This window comes from Natrix helvetica, assembly GCF_964273705.1.
Source record: "Natrix helvetica genome assembly, chromosome: 12".
NCBI classification, from domain to species: domain Eukaryota; kingdom Metazoa; phylum Chordata; class Lepidosauria; order Squamata; family Natricidae; genus Natrix; species Natrix helvetica.
The window spans coordinates 16,243,130-16,259,140 of record NC_138556.1 but is presented as its reverse complement, the minus strand read 5'-3'; the positions used below and the strand labels follow the sequence as shown (position 1 = coordinate 16,259,140).

The 16,011-nt window shown below is 48.2% G+C and overlaps 2 protein-coding genes across 4 annotated transcripts; one reads left to right on the top strand and one right to left on the bottom strand.

Moving 5' to 3' along the window:
- The first annotated feature begins 818 nt into the window (after positions 1–818).
- Positions 819–8,748, top strand: SNX22 (sorting nexin 22). Of its 3 annotated transcripts, none has more exons than XM_081964596.1 (7): positions 819–957; positions 4,088–4,171; positions 4,881–4,985; positions 5,103–5,188; positions 5,517–5,549; positions 6,749–6,825; positions 7,624–8,748. In XM_081964596.1, the coding sequence occupies exons 1-7, from the start codon at positions 877–879 to the stop codon at positions 7,782–7,784; spliced, it is 627 nt and encodes a 208-aa protein (XP_081820722.1). In that variant the 5' UTR covers positions 819–876; the 3' UTR covers positions 7,785–8,748. The 3 variants fall into 3 exon arrangements, with proteins under 3 accessions (XP_081820722.1, XP_081820723.1, XP_081820724.1); XM_081964597.1 differs by lacking the exon at positions 819–957 and adding an exon at positions 2,053–2,438; XM_081964598.1 differs by lacking the exon at positions 819–957 and adding an exon at positions 3,019–3,116.
- A 74-nt stretch (positions 8,749–8,822) lies between these two features.
- On the bottom strand, positions 8,823–14,249 carry PPIB (peptidylprolyl isomerase B). Its single transcript, XM_081964594.1, has 5 exons — positions 14,049–14,249; positions 11,772–11,885; positions 11,441–11,534; positions 11,088–11,272; positions 8,823–9,256 (listed from the first exon to the last, which is right to left on the bottom strand). Exons 1-5 carry the CDS (start codon positions 14,223–14,225, stop codon positions 9,134–9,136), a joined length of 693 nt encoding a protein of 230 aa, XP_081820720.1. The 5' UTR covers positions 14,226–14,249; the 3' UTR covers positions 8,823–9,133.
- Positions 14,250–16,011: the final 1,762 nt, after the last annotated feature.

The following is a 16,011-nucleotide window of genomic DNA, read 5'->3' as shown; positions in this document are numbered from 1 at the left end:
GGTACAAAAAGGGGTACGGCAGGGTTGCATCTTGTCCCCCTCTCTCTTTTAACTTCTTATTTCTTATTAATCTTATTAATCCCCTGATTGATCTCTTACAGAACCCTGATTTCCATCCTCCTAACCTAACACAACGCAAAATGCCAATTCTTTTATATGCTGATGATGCTGCTATCATTTCCCAACCCCCCCCCCCCCCCTAGGACTGAAGAGAGCAATTAAGGCAACACTCGGCTATTGCAGGCAAAACAAGGTGGTCCTTAACTTTGATAAATCAAAAAATTTAGTTTTTGCTAAAAGACCAAGTCAATACTCCTGAAAAATAGAAGGACATAGTTTGGAACAGGTTAGAACATTTAGATACCTTGGGGTTGGACTAGATGACCTACAAGGTCCCTTCCAAGTTCCAACTCTGTTAATCAGAAGTTGTGGGAGCTTCCTCATGGAGGCTTTCAAGAAGAGACTGGACTGCCATTTGCCATTAATGGTGTAAGGTCGTCTGCTTGGCCGGGGGTGGTGGTGGTAGCGAGGATGGACTAGATGACCTTCAAGGTACCTTCCAAATTCCAACTCTTTGTTATTCAGAAGTTGTGGGAGCTTCATCACTGGAGACTTCTGAAGCAGGACTGCCCTTTGTCCTTAATGCTGCAGGGTCTCCTGCTTGAGCAGGGGGTTGGGCTAGATGACCTCCAAGCTCCCTTCCCACTCTTGTCCATCTAAAATCTAAACGGCCTTCCCGGGGCTGCCCCATCGGAGCCGGGCTGCGGCGGGGGCAGAGCCCGGACTGGGCGGAGCGGGGCGGGCGGAGCGAGGCGGGTCAGCCGCGGCGGGGCTAAGCGGAGCCAGGAGCCTGGGCTTGGCCGGCAACGCTGCGAGATGCTGGAGGTGGCGGTGAGCGCGGTGGGGCTGCGGGCGCCTTCGCCTCGGCGGCAGCGGAGCCCCGGCAAGCCTCATACGGTGCGTCTCTGGGCAGGGCGAGCTTGGGGGGCGTGGGAAAAGGCTCCGTTGACCTGGGTTGGGACGGCCGGAGTTCAACCGGGAGAGCCAAGTAGTTAAACCAGGCGGGTTGCAGCCTGAAGCCTTCTTCCCTTGCAGCGCTGGCTTGGATGAAGCCTTCCCTCCGGCAGAGAGAAGGGGGGGGGAATGGGGGGATTGCACCAACGTCTGAACGGGGCCTGGGGGAATCTTACTCCTAGGTAACACAGACACAGATACACACGCAGTCTATTAAAGGCAAAGGCATTTCTTAGGAATGAGGTTTTCTCAAACTTTTTGTCTGAAGTGGTGGAGGGTTCCCTGCCTAAGCAGGGGGTTGGACTAGAAGACCTCCAAGGTCCCTTCCAACTCTGTTATTCTAGTCTATTTTATTCTAGTCTAATCTTGTCTATTTTATTCTTGTCTAATCTAGTCTATTTTATTCTAGTCTAATCTAGTTTATTTTATTCTAGTCTAATCTTGTCTATTTTGTTCTAGTCTAATCTTGTCTATTTTATTCTAGTCTATTTTATTCTAGTCTAATCTTGTCTATTTTATTCTTGTCTAATCTAGTCTATTTTATTCTAGTCTAATCTAGTTTATTTTATTCTAGTCTAATCTTGTCTATTTTGTTCTAGTCTAATCTTGTCTATTTTGTTCTAGTCTATTTTATTCTAGTCTAATCTTGTCTATTTTATTCTTGTCTAATCTAGTCTATTTTATTCTAGTCTAATCTTGTCTATTTTGTTCTAGTCTATTTTATTCTAGTCTAATCTTGACTATTTTATTCTTGTCTAATCTACTCTATTTTATTCTAGTCTAATCTAGTTTTATTGTAGTCTGCATTTCTGTGTGTGGGAAAGCATGCCGTGGCCCTCGGGGGGGGAACATCCCCAGGTCCTGGGTGCAGAAGATGCCATCATGCAAGGCACTGAGATGCAGGCGGGGGGATCGGACCCTCTGCTGTGGGAGGACACCGGGGAGCTTTCAGGACACGTAGGGAGGAAGACCAACCTCTTCCTGGCACACTGGAGACACTGGCGCACTGTTTTTGCCATTCAGCCAGGTTCCGGAGAAGGGAAAACTCTTCCTGGGAATCAATAAACTGCCATTTATCATTTATCCAAGCCTCCCTGGATAAAAATAGTCAGGAAAGCACCTGCTTAAGGGGAGAACAGCCGGTCCTTTGTGCCACGGAGTCACGCAGGGACAGGGAGAAATGGTCTGAAATGCCGCCGGGGCTCTGGAAATCTGACAATCCCCCCCTCCCTCCCTCCCTCTCTGCCTGAGTCAGTTTCCGGCCTCCTGGTCCAGCAAGGATTAAAGCAGACCCTCCACTTGGCCTGGAGACCATTTGAAGGACTCTTTGTCTCTTTGATGAATTCAGGATATTGTGTGCGTGAATGCAAACTTTCTCCCCCGGGCTTCGGTGCTCTTCGGTTCATTTAAGCGAGAAGAGGCAGGTGTGAAAAAGTTTGGAGGAACCTGTTTTAATTTTTCCCTAAGGTATATGTGTGCGTTGGGGCGGGGCCCTTCGGTAAACAGCTCCACATCTTGGAAGGTGAGGCTAGGAAGCCAGCAAGCGACAGGATCCTTAAACGACCAAGTTCGGGAAAAACTGCAGTAGCTTTTCAAGTGTTCTGAAAGAAGGATGTTTCTCCCACCCCCCACCCCACCCCCAGCCCTTACATCTCTGGAGGGACACAGTGGCTCAGTGGCTAAGACGCTGAGCTTGTCAATCAGAAAGGCCTGCAGTTTTGTGGTTTGAATCTCTAGCTCTGCGTCACGGAGTGAGCTCCCATGACTTGTCCCAGCTTCTGCCAACCTAGCAGTTCGAAAGCATGTTAAAAATGCAAGTAGAAAAATAGGAACCACCTTTGGGGGGAAAGGGAACAGCGTTCCGGTGACTTTAGGCCTATCACCAGGAGACTGGGAGTTCTAGTTCCTCATTAGCCATGAAAGCTGGTTGGGGTCTTGCACCAATCACCAGGAAACAGTGAGTTCTAGACTTGCCTTAGGCATGAAAGCCAGCTGGGTGACCTTGGGCAGTCTCTTTCTCCCAACCCTGGTGAAAAGAAAGCAAGAGCCAACCACTTCTAGAAAGCAGAATGGGGATGCACCAAAACACACCAAAGTCTCAGGTGCGGTTTCTCCACGCACATCGACTTTAGGAGAGATGGGAACTGCCCAGGAAGTGTTTCTCACCTACGTATCCAATGCATTTCCCAGCCAAAGACAGAGCGGCTTCCCATTTCGTTCCTTTACTTGGACTTTGCTCAGCCTCCCTCCAGCTGCTCTCAATGTAGTAAAAGCTAGGGTGGGAACCAAATTGGTTCTTTCGTTTAGAAGTGCTAAAAAGCTTCTCCTTCCCAGCCTGCTTCCTTCCTTCCTTCCTCTTTCTTTCTCCTTCCTTCCTTTCTCTCTTTCTTCTGTCTTTTCTTTCTTCCTTTCCTTCCTTCCTCTTTCTTTCTCCTTCCTTTCTTTCTCTCTTTCTTCTGTCTTTTCTTTCTTCCTTTCCTTCCTTCCTTTCTTTCTCCTTCCTTTCTTTCTCTCTTTCTTATGTCTTTTCTTCCTTCCTCTTTCTTTCTTGTTCTTTCTTCCTTCCTTCCTTTCTTTCTTTCTTTCTCTCTTTCTTCCATCTTCTTCCTTCCTTTCTCTTTCTTCCTTCCTTCCTTTCTTTTTTTCTTTCTTCCTTCCTTCCTCTTCCTTCCTTTCTCTTTCTTGTTTTTTCTTCCTTCCTTCCTTTCTCTTTCTTCCTTTCTTTTTCTTTCTCTCTTTCTTTCTTTCTTTCCTTCTTTCTTCTTTCTTTCTTTCTTTCGCTTTCTTTCTTTCTTTCTTTCTTCCTTCCTTCTCCTTCCTTCCTTCCTTTCTTTCTCTGTTTTTTTCTTTTTTCTTTCTCTTTCTTTCTTTCTTCCCTCCCTCCCTCTCTCTCCCTCTCCCTCCCCCTCTCTTTTCCACTTTCCCTCCCTCCCTCCCACCTTCCCTGACATCTGGAATGCAGCATCCTGCAGGAGGGTGGGTCTGAACCCAGCTAGATCGCAGGAGGAGGTCAGCGGGGACGTAACTGAAGGCAGGGGCTGTGATTTTGACTCCCTTTTGGCTTCTGTTGCAGGTATTCAGAGTGGAGATCCTGTATAATGGGAGGAAGCATTGCGTGGAGAAGCGCTACAGCGAGTTTTACGCACTTCATAAAAGGGTGAGTAAGGGGGACGATCTTTCTCCGGTCGAGCTTTTGGATTTTGGCCATCAGCACAAGAGCAGTTGGTTAGTTGTTTTCCTTTAGGGAATTCCCCCCCCCCCCCCCAATGTTGTAACTGAGCCAGAACTTTGAGATTTCATGGTGGTCTCCGTTCCAAACAAGAACTGTTCTCAAGAGAAGGCCTTCTTTCAGCTTCTGGAGATCAGCCAAAGTTATGTGCTGCCACCTGCTGTAGACTAGAGGGAGGTGCCCCTGGGAAGAGCGCAACAATGCAACAGGTAAACTGTAAAGGTTCCCCTCGCACCTTATGTGCTAGTCGTTCCCGACTCTAGGGGGTGGAGCTCATCTCCGTTTCAAAGCCAAAGAGCCAGCGCTGTCCAAAGACGTCTCTGTAGTCATGTGGCCAGCATGACTAAACGCCAAAGGCGCATGGAACATTGTTCCCTTCCCACCAAAGGTGGTTCCTATTTTTCTACTTGCGTTTTTTACGGGCTTTTGAACTGCTAGGGTGGCAGAAGCTGGGACAAATCACGGGAGCTCACTCTGTTACGCGGCGCTAGGGATTCGAACCGCCGAACTGCCGACCTTTCTGATCGACAAGCCCTGGAGCCACCTTAGCAATGCAATAAACACGGCCAATTCCAGAATCACAGTGGTTTCTTTGTCCATCCCCTAAGAGGCGCAGTGTCTTCTTGTCTCTCCTTAGATCAAGAGGAGCTGCCAGGTTCCCGATTTCCCACCCAAGCGGGTCCCCAAATGGATGGTGAAAGTTCTGCAGCAACGGCGGGCTGGCTTAGAAGCTTATCTGCAGGTGAGGAAACGCCCAAGGAGGGAGATGGTTATTCCTTTTCTATAGTCCATCACTCCTACTTCCTTCCTCTTTCTACATTCTTCAGGGAGGGCTTACTACTTGTTGCATTTCCCACAGGGCGTCATCTTGCAGAACCAAACCCTTCCCAAGGAGCTGCTCCATTTTTTGAAGCTGTGGCAGGGCCAACAGGAGCCCCATTTGGGGTGAGCATTGCTCAGGACTGGTGTTGGGGCCCACCAGCAGCCCGCGGAGCTGGCAGCATAGTCGGACAGTGAGGAGATTGGGGAGGGGCATGGGCCAGTCCTGGAGGAGTTGTCCGAGGTCTCTGAACTCAGTTGTCTTGCAGACGTTTTATTACCCAGTTTTGCAAACCCCATTCCTTTCTAGCACTGATAACGTTATCTAGTTGGGTAATGAAACGTCTGCAAGAAAACAAAACAAACTCGGAGAGCACCAAGGACTTCGCAGTCCAATCCTGAGCGATAAATATTTTCTGACTGAAGACCCTTTCGTTGCTTGCTTTTTCAACAGATGGGATGAGAATTCGTCCTTGCAGGACTTCAGGCAAGAGGTTTTCTGTTTCTTTAAGGGGGAGGGGGGAGAATGGTGGAGCACCCCAAACTTCTGCTGGTGAGGGGGATCCGAGGACCAGCTTGACCTCACTGTTCCAATATTTGCCAACCTTCTACCCTGTTTCCCTGAAAATAAGACCTCCCCAGATAATAAGCCCAATCAGGATTTTGAGTGCTTGCTCTAAAATAAGCCCTCCCCCCCAAAATATAAGCCCTTCCCAAAAATATTGCAACACAGCAGCAGGCATGAGGTGACCCCACTCACCGCCTCCTGCACCTCATGAATAATAAGACCTCCCCGAAAATAAGGCCAAGCGCTTATTTTGGGGGCCAAAGGAAAATATGACCCTGTCTTATTTTCAGGGAAACACGGTATCATTGTCATCTTTTAATGACCCCTAAAGGTCTTTTAAGCCTGGAGGAGAATTCACAAACTGATTTGGTTTTTGCCACACTTGTGCAGGTGTATATACACACACACACGAATATCTACCAAAATTGTTCAGCAACCAATTTGGTGGATGTACTTTATATATGGGAAGAATCAAAGCAGTGGGTGAATTCTCCTTCGAGGCATCTGAATTAGTGTTAGCCAACTTCAGCTGATTTTGAAAAAGGTAGGAGACGTGGAGACATGCCCCCCCTCACCCACTCACTTTTAAAGCACTACTTTAAAAGCAGCCCCTTCCCTACTCACCCACTGGCCCTGGATCACGTAGCTGTGAAAAACATCTGAAAGGCTGTTTTTAAAGTGTTTTTAAAGACTTTCACATGGCTGTGAAAACCATCTGAAAGGCTGTTTTTAAAGTGTTTTTAAAGACTTTTAATGATCTGAAAGGCTGTTTTTAAAGACTTAAAGACCTTTAATGACCTTTAAAGACTTTTAATGGATCACATGGCTGTGAAAAACCATCTGAAAGGCTGTTTTTAAAGACTTTTAAAGCACTTCTTTACAAGCTGGCAGCTGCTTTTCATCCCACCACTCCACGGAGCAGGATACTTTGCATTGGCAGGCCGTATCCGGCCCATGGTCCATAGTTTGAGGATGCCGAGTATAAGGTCTCTAGCTTGAGCAGGGAATTGGACTAGAAGACCTCGTAAGGTCCCTTCCAACTCTTGTCATTCTGTTACTCCTGGCCCTAATCCTGCTTGTTCTAACACCCAAGGTGGCACTTCTTCCTTCTCAAACAGCTCCTGCTGTGACCAGCTCTCTCATCGGCCTGGCGTAAGCTTCCACATCGATCCGTATGTGCTCCCATCTTCCCCAGGTAAGCCTTGAAGAAGCTACCTTTCCAGAGATTTTATTTTGGGGGGATGACAGAGGAAGACCAAATAGCACCTTTGGGACAACCGTGACCTGGATGACTTTGAATCACCATAGACGTGAAGCTGGGAAAATTCAGATTTCTTTCCCAAGCTTCTCATGGACAGCCTGTTAACCAACGTCCCTCCCCATCCTTGTGTAAGGGAAAACGGACCTGTTAAAATTGTCGTGACTTCCACACAATCCCCCAGAACTTTCCTTTCACTTTGGAAATGGTGCCTTAAGCTATTAAGGAGATTCCAGGGCCACGGGCTATCTTTTACGGCTTCTGCTCTTGTTATATACTGTATTTTTCGGAGTATAAGACGCACCTTTTCCCCCCTCAAAAAGAGGGTGAAAATCTGGGTACTTCTGGGTACAAAATCTGGGTACATGCGTGGCATCACCCATGCCCTGTTTTTTGGTCCCAGGAGGCTTCATGGAGGCCAGCTAGGCCCAAAACAGGGCACGAGAAGAGGGGTTTGTGCATGCATGCACGGGGGAGAAAGGAGAGTGCAGGGGGTCATGCGTGCATGCGCAGGGGGGCAGGGCACATGGAGGAGTCATGCATGCATTGCATTATGGGTGTGTAGACGCTTTTGGCACGCAACAACAAAACGTTTAGCCCATCACTGCTCTAGGGACATCTAACCGGTTCTCTTTTGAGAAAGTGCATAGCATATACTCTTTATTGTCATTGTAAAAAATAAATACGACGAAATTGGTTACGGCTTAGAGTTTCTTCTTCCTCTTTTTATTCCAGATTTGCTTCCGAATATAATCCTGAACGGCGTCCTGCAGGGTCTCTACGCCCAAGACCACCATTTGCCTGGAAGTGAAGCTCTTGACCGAGTCAGAGATGCCCAGGACAACGGCAGTGGCCCATGGGCTTGGTCTTCTGCTGTGCCTTTCGTCCTTGCCTAGGGTGGCTATGGAGAGGCCCGCTTTGCAACTGTGTGCCTGGAGAGAGGAAGCGTGTAAAAAGCAGAGGGATGGAGGGCACCACAGACCGGCTGCACAAGTGCCCACCCTCGGTTTCATTCAGGGGAGGAGAAAAAAAAAATCCCATAGTCGTAGATCCTAGGCTTTTTGAGTAGGGTATCAATTAAATGCACTGTGGTTTATTCCGACTGCCATCTCGTCTGCAGAAGAGTTCAGCCTTTGGAAAACTCATGAGACCGGATGTAGGTGTCCTGACCGAGGCTTCCCGAGAGCAGGAAGCAAACTCCTGGTCCCAACAAAAAACCCTTTTATTAATTTCCTGTGAGTTCTGCTCATTCCCATCCAGCAGTCTTTCCAGGGAGGATTTACACCCACAGACCTTCTCTGGCTTGAAGAGCTGCCAGGCCGATATCTGCAAAACCTGGCAAGGAGTCTCAGAGAGTCACGAAACCAATTAAGCGAACTAATTGTCTCCTGCAAACTCCACTCCCCTTTCGCTCCTCTTTTATTTCCTCTGGGAGGGGCCACTCATTGTCCACCTGTGGCCTTACTCCCAAGTCGGCCCCTGTTCTTTAGCTATTCCCTTCATCTGGGAACTCTGCGCATGCGCACACTGGGAACAGGCTCCAGCTGTTTGTCTGCCTCACTGATGTCTGACTTTGAAGGCAGCTGATAACTGGCATATGGCTCTGGCCCCCTCTATGCCCTCTGATGCAGAGCCCTCGTCAGAGCCTTCCCCAGACCCCTAAAGTGGTAGATTTTTGAGATATTGGAAGGAAAGAAATACATGCTCTGTAACTATTCATCTACATCTATCTGTCATTTGGAGTTTATGATGTGCATAAGGGGAAACATGGTAGTAGGATTTGGCTCTCTTCTGCTCATCCAAAGGGAACTTCTGGGACCTTCCACCCCCCCCCCCCCCAACTGGGCTTATAGCAATGTTTGGTAGCAACCCCAACTACAATGGACTTGAATTCTCCTGTCCCGGTGGTGGTGGACAAAAGGCAAGGTTAGATGTTCTACAAAAAAAAACACAATGGTCATATTTATTGGTCCATGTGCTTTTTTACAAAAAGAATGAGATGACGCAACACTCCTGGGCCCCCCCGGAAGGGGCCTCGGTGCCCCGCCCCCGAGGCCGATGATGGAAGCGTTGAGCTGTGGTTGCAGAAATGGGAGGCCCCACCACCCCAGCATGGAAGGGAGACAGAGAGCAGTGGGTGCTCAGCAGCTGGAGGAGGAGGAGGAGGATGAATGAGGCCCCAAGGAAGACGGTAGGGCCTCCAGCCCTTTTCCAGACCAGTACCTGGCCCTCCAACAGCCCGAGATTATTCTTTGGCAATGGCGAATGGTTTCTCCACCTCAATGACATTGCAGTCCGCAATGGTGACATCTTTCAGGGGTTTATCGCGAGCGTCTGTCTTGGTGCTCTCCACCTTCCGGACGACATCCTAGGAAAGAGGGAGTGACAAAGTCATGAGACGATGGAGACCATCTACCATAGAGGACATCGTTCTCAGGTACATTCGTGGCCTCCACCGTCCTAATGGTCCCTGTTGCAGGTTGGAGGATCAGTTGAGGGTCCAGGAAGATGATGTCATAGTATAGAGGAAGGGCCTTGGGAGGGGGAGAAAGAGACGGTGCCTAGAGAATATAAGAGGAGGGGGAGCCCAGAGAGCTGCATAACAGGCCAAGAAAGCATCTTCTCTGACTTATCAGAGGCCTGGAGATGCAGTAGTTACAACGCAGTACTGCAGACCACTTCTGCTGACTGCCAGCAGTTCGAGTATCACCAGATTCAGCTGCCCATCCTTCCGAGGTGGGTCAAATGAGGACCCAGATTGTTGGGGGCAAGAGGCTGACTCTGTAAACTGCTTAGAGAGGGCTGTAAAAGCACTGTGAAGTGGTATATAAGGCTAAGTGCTATCCCTTCCTTTCCTCCCTCCCAGTGGTTAGAATGCAGTACTGCAAGCTAACTCTGCCCACTGCCATGAGTTCGATCCTCACAGGTTCAAGTTGACTCAGCCTTCCATCCCTTCTGAGGTCGTTCAAATGAGGACCCATATTGTTGGGGGCAAGAGGCTGACTGTAAACTGCTTAGAGAGGGCTATAATAAAGCACTGTAAAGCGGTATATAAGTCTACCTGCTATTGCTATCAGGCTGTAAAAATAGACGGCAGGAGATTTGTACTTTCAGACTTGCAAGATTCTATTCATTTGTCTGAGAAATAAAGTAAAATTAGCTCATCTGGTCATGTTTCCTGTCTGGTCTAGCTGGGAAGGATGAGGAGAAGCGGGCATCTCTAAAACCTTTATTTTTATTTAGGACAAGGCAGAAAGACCTGGGGATTTTCAGGTGTTATTAAATCCCAACTGCCAATAGGCTCGGCCAGCAGTGTCGCAAGTTTATTTCAACAACGCCTGGGGGAAGGTTGCCAAATCCAGCTTTAGCTCATCAGAACCTCAGTCTAGACGAGAGCTAGATTTTCGACATCCCAAGGTAGCCCCAAGCTGAAAATGAAGATGGCTGTTAATTGGGATCAAAAAAGACAAAATCGGAAAGCTGCTTGGCCAGACAAGAATGGGAAGGCCACTGCTGTACTGATAAAATGTGATCTCCAGTCACAACCAACTTTTTAACAATGATGCAATCTTTTTTTTTAAAAAAAAAAAAGAAAGTCAAAGTTTTGGTACATCCTCTAAAGTTCTTGTTCTATGACTCAACAAGACGTTCAAATATGGGGAGGAGGAAACAATGAATTTCTAATAATAGTCAAATTCAGCTCTTCTTATTTTGAACCACTGTATCTAGACTGGCGTTTCTCATCCTTATCCACTGTCAGTTTTCCGAGATGCCCTAATTAATTCATGAGCCTCGAGCCAAGTTTCAAAAGAAATCCAGTCATTTATTAGGAACACCATTACGGCAATACCTCATTGCAGTCAGATCTGACCTCATTTTAATTATGGCTGAACTTTATCCCCGTTTCCTCCCTCCCCTCAGTCTGTGTCATAAATCACTTTCACCAACGAAGTGCACACCTCACAAGCCTGCTGTAGTAACCTGAGATCCAATTCTAGCCGAAGGTATGCGTGGAATGCGCTCCCCCCCATTTCCTCACCATGGCAACTTTATGAGTTGACTTTTAGGAATGTGGACTCCCAGAATTCTCCAGCCAGCCTGGTCGGGAGTTGAAGTCCACCCAACCTAAAGCTGAGAAACACGGATCGATACCCTGAACAAGAGTAACTCTCACCCAGCCCAACCGGAATCCTACTCACCATCCCTTCCAGAACTTTGCCAAACACGACGTGCTTGCCATCCAGCCACGAAGTCTTGACAGTAGTGATGAAGAACTGTGAACCGTTGGTGTCCTTGCCGGCATTGGCCATGCTGACCCATCCTGGCCCGTAGTGCTTCAACTTGAAGTTCTCATCTGGGAAACGGTCCCCGTAAATGCTCTTCCCTGGCAAAAGATGAGAAAAGGAAAGACGTTAACGCTGTCCAAAACAGAGACGAAGACTTTCAACTTGGGATAGGCCCGCATCTTCCGAGCATCTCCGAGTCCTTTTCAGATGTTAGAAGGACTTATTATGGAAGAGCCTGAGCTTCCTGTTACGGTCTGGAGTCTTACCTCCCGTTCCATCACCCCGGGTAAAATCTCCTCCTTGGATCATGAAGTCCTTGATCACACGGTGGAATTTGCTGCCCTTAAACCCAAATCCTTTCTGGAAAACAAGAGCAGCAAAGCATGAGAGCGGTAGACGCAGGGCACCCATACATTAAACATTGGCAGTGCCTCCTGTGCCGGTCCCCAGGGTTTCCTGGGGTGATTGCCCCTTTCTATCCAACAGCGGGGCCAGCCCTGCTCAGAAAGAGCCATCATCGTGAGGATTTCTCCCCAGTCCTTCACAGCTAAAGACTTTTGTGTTCCCCTCGTGAAGTAGACCCGCATCCCAACTTACCTCTCCTGTGGCTAAGGCGACAAAATTTTCCACGGTTTTTGGAACCGTCTTTGCAAAGAGGCCGATGACAACACGCCCCACCTCTTCCTCCCCGATCTTAATATCAAAATACACCTGGGGAGAGAAACAGAGGCTACTATCAGGGAGCGAACTCCTTCCTATTCTGAATTTAGGGCACAATCCTTGGAGGCCATTTTGGATAGCCAGGCGCCATTCATTGCCACACAACTGCGCTTCGGGTTAGAGTGGAGTCACAACATTACTACAATAACCGGAAACATAAGCTTGGTTAAAGCTTCCACAGTGACTTCCGAACAAAATGTAATACGGGTACCAGTAGACTCGACTTACGAGAAATTTCTGTTGCTAAGCAAGAGAGTTGTTGAGGGAGTTTTGCCCCATTTTGCGACTGTTGTTCATGCCACAGTTGTTAAGTAAATCACCGCAGTTGTTAATAACAGGCTGTTAAGTGAAGCTGGCTTTGCCACTGAGCTTGTCAGAAGGTCTCAAAAAGGGATCACAACCGTCATAAAGGCGAGTCATTTGTCAAGCTTGCACAGGTCAAATCACGCGACCATGGGAATGCTGACCTACGGTCACTAAAGGGTGAAAAATGTTCCCAAGTCACTTCTCAGCGCCGTTCAAACAGTCCCTAAGTGATTGTATGTCGAGATCTACTTGTATTTAAGTCACACTCATCGTTATCAGGCAAGGGATGAAAAAGAGACCATTTGAGTCAACTGCAATGGTGACATCATTATAGGTGTGATGTTCTCGGAGACTTCTGCCAGACCCGTGTATGTGTATTTCTGCGTGTGTATTTACACAATTCTGTAAGAGTTTTGTTCCCTGCGTCATCCGTCTGGTAAACTCGCAAGATTCGTTTTTCTCGCCATGTATACATCCGAACTAGACTGTGCTATTTCTCTGTGCCGTAATATAATAAATATAATACAATAAATATAATATAATAATAAATATAATTAGTAGGTATATGTATAATGTTGCATTTATTTATTCAGTCATGTATTTGCAGTGTATATTAGAGGCAGCGACCCTTTGAGAGCTGTATGCAATGCAATTTCATTTTAATATACGCTGATTAATATTCGTGTTGTATTTGTGCTGATAAATAAATAAATTAATATTCGCGTACATTCAAAGTGACAATAAAGTTATTCTAAGCCTGAGGATGTACCAGGCTTAGATGCTTTTATCACAATAATATACCACGGCTTCATCTTATTATCTCAGACATGGCTAACAGTTCCTGGGAAAGGCAGAATCCTTTGCCTTGGGAGGGGGGTGTTAATAACAGATGCCTAGTCCTTCAGGCCTGGGTGGCTTTCTTCACCCCTCCCAAATACTCTTTATTCACCAGGAAATCACAGTCCATTTTTTTAGCCTTTTGAAAATGCCATGTCATCATCCTGGTCACCGCTTTCCTTAATCTTAATTCCTGCACTTACACCAGCCAGGAGTCAATCCCACTGGATGCAGGTGGGCTTCCTGGGGGGCAATCCTGCAGCCATGCAGCACGCTAGTCCCCCAGAAAGCAAGCCAGCAAGAACAACCCTCTTCCTTCTGGGGCTCAGATGCCAGCCTTCCAAACCCTCACCTTGCAACGAAGAGAGGACGATCAGAGGATGGGCAATCCTATTCCTGGATTGCCCATCATCCTCTGACTAGATGGCTGAGCGGCTAAGACACTGAGCTCGTCGATCAGAAAGGTCGTCAGTTCGAATCCCTGGTAGAGGTCTCCTGCGTGAGCAGGGGGTTGGTCTAGATGACCTCCAAGGTCCCTTCCAACTCTGCCAATGGTTTTGTGTTTGTTTGTTTGTTGACCCTGCTTCGTGGGGGAGCGCCTGTGCCTGCACGACTCGCGTGCAAACCTCCCCACTCACCTCCCATGCTACCTTACCGAGGCAGGCAGACCTACCTACCGGGGGCTCGGGCAGCATCAGCATCCCAGAGGCTCGTTGTAATTTGAACGGGCGCTGACGCCAGTTCAAGGGATTTAAGAGTTCTCCGTTGCCCGCCCGCCCGCCCCGTCGGTCTTAATACACGTGTGCGTGCACATCCATACGTGCACGCGCGCCAATGCACGCCGAGGAAGCAAAAAACTGACCCCTCCGGGCGCTGGCCAGGCTGTTGCAATCCGAAGGGGCGCTGCACGGGCACCGGATCCCGCTGCAAAGCCAGCGGGTGTTGGAAAGGGGGGGGATGCATGGGGAATATTGAGCCTGGGTGCCTCGTCCCCCCCCCCCGCTTGCTCACCTTCACGGTGACCTTGGGGCCCTTCTTGCGCTCCTCTGCGTGAGTGCCTGGGAAGAGCAGCATCAGGAGACCCCCGCCCAGCCCCAGCAGGGCCGCAGCCGCCAGCAACTTCATCTTCCTGCGTTCGCAGCTCCAGCCACGCCAGCCCGGCCACAGTGCCCGCCGCGCCGCCAGCATCCGCCCCCTTCCCCTCGCGAGCCTTCCTTTCCCCGCCCTCTGGGTCCCCCTATCGCCTCCCTGATGGTACAGCCCGGAGACGGGCGGAGCGAGGGCTTCAGCGGCGGGGATTGGCGCGTTCCATCGACGGAGGGGGGGGAGGGAAAGACGGCGAAGAAGCCAGCTGCGACAAAGGAATGCCACGTTTCCAGCCTCGTATTGGGCAGCCGAGTGGGCCAATGAGAAGCTGGCACGGAGGGCGGCGGCGCGCCCATTGGGCCAAGTGGCAACAAAGAAAAGGCCGGGAGGAGGGAGGCTGGTCTGGCGAGACTACGTTACCCAGAAAGGGGCGCGCGAGGAATGGTATACCGCTCCGCTCCTGTAGGGGTCGGTGTAGGTGAGATGCAAGCAGAAGCCGCTCAACGGTTGGACTTTGCGTTGAGCTTCAGAGCAGTCAGCCCTGCCTACCTCCAAGGTTGTTGTGCCGATGCAATTAAGACTCCTTCATTTGTGGAGGAAAACAAGGCTATAGCGCTATGGCCGAAGTTATTCCAGGGTGAACGGAGTTTTTTAAAGCAGTGTTTTCCAACCTTGGCTACATTAAGATGGATGGACTTCAACTCCCAGAATTCTTCAGCCAGCCATGCTCCAGACTTAATGCTTCATTCAACAGATTGCATAACTTTGTATTAATTATTCAAAACCTCCAAAATATAAAGCAGATCTTCTGTGATTGCTACTGATGAATAGGTTTATATTTTAGATCCTGAAGGGAATCGATGTTAGAAGCTTGCTAAAAAGATGGACCTGCCTTCTGGCATTTTATATTAGCACAAAATAGGAAACTGATTTGTGTAACAGTAATAGCTAAAAATCCAAGTGTCCGATTTGAAGCACCCAAGAGTGGGCTCATTTCGTCAAAAATTACATCCCAGGAATCCCAGTTTTTATATAAATGTTGCTGAGCTCTTGACACGCAGGGAAGTATTTTAAAGGTTCTTTGTACAAGAAAAGCAGCAGCAGTTAAAGCCATTTTGAAAACTAAACCTTGCCTCTGCAGACAGGAGGCGGATGTTTTACGACATGATTTATGGCTGTGATTTGTGATGTTTATTGCCAGTTTCTGGTTTCGTGCTGGTTTTCCAGCAAAAAGATGTCCATTCGGAAGAATGGATTTGCCTAACAAACATGGTTAAATGTCTGTGGAGATTCTTAGTCCTCCAGGCCATGGATGTCCTAAAGGTGCTTTTTTTTCCCTTCAAGAAGCAGCTGGACTTTCTGTTTTTTCTTTGAAGACGTTTCACTTCTACTCCAAGAAGCTTCTTCAGCTGTGGCTGGATGGTGGGGAATGGAAGGATCTTACAACCCAAAGGTCGTTTGTCGGGAATCTACCTACAAAGATACTTTACAACTAGATTCTTAGCAAATAATCTAGACCAGTGTTTCTCAAACTTGGCGACTTTAAGTCCTGTGGACTTCAACTCCCAGAATTCTGGGAGTTGAAGTCCACAGGACTTAAAGTCGCCAAGTTTGAGAAACACTGATCTAGACTATGAAAGAGCTACTGGTTATCCTTCCATTCCCCACCATCCAGTCAGAGCCAAAGAAGCTTCTTGGATAAGAAGCAAAACGTCTTCAAAGGAAAACCAGAAAGTCCAGTGGCCTCTTGAATTTTTTTTTAAAAAAGCACCTTTGGAACAATAATCATGGTGATTCACTTAACAACATTCCCCTCCCCCAAAATGTGAAAAAAAATCAATCTGATTATGTGGGTGCCTCAACTTACGACTGCAATAACTTACGACTG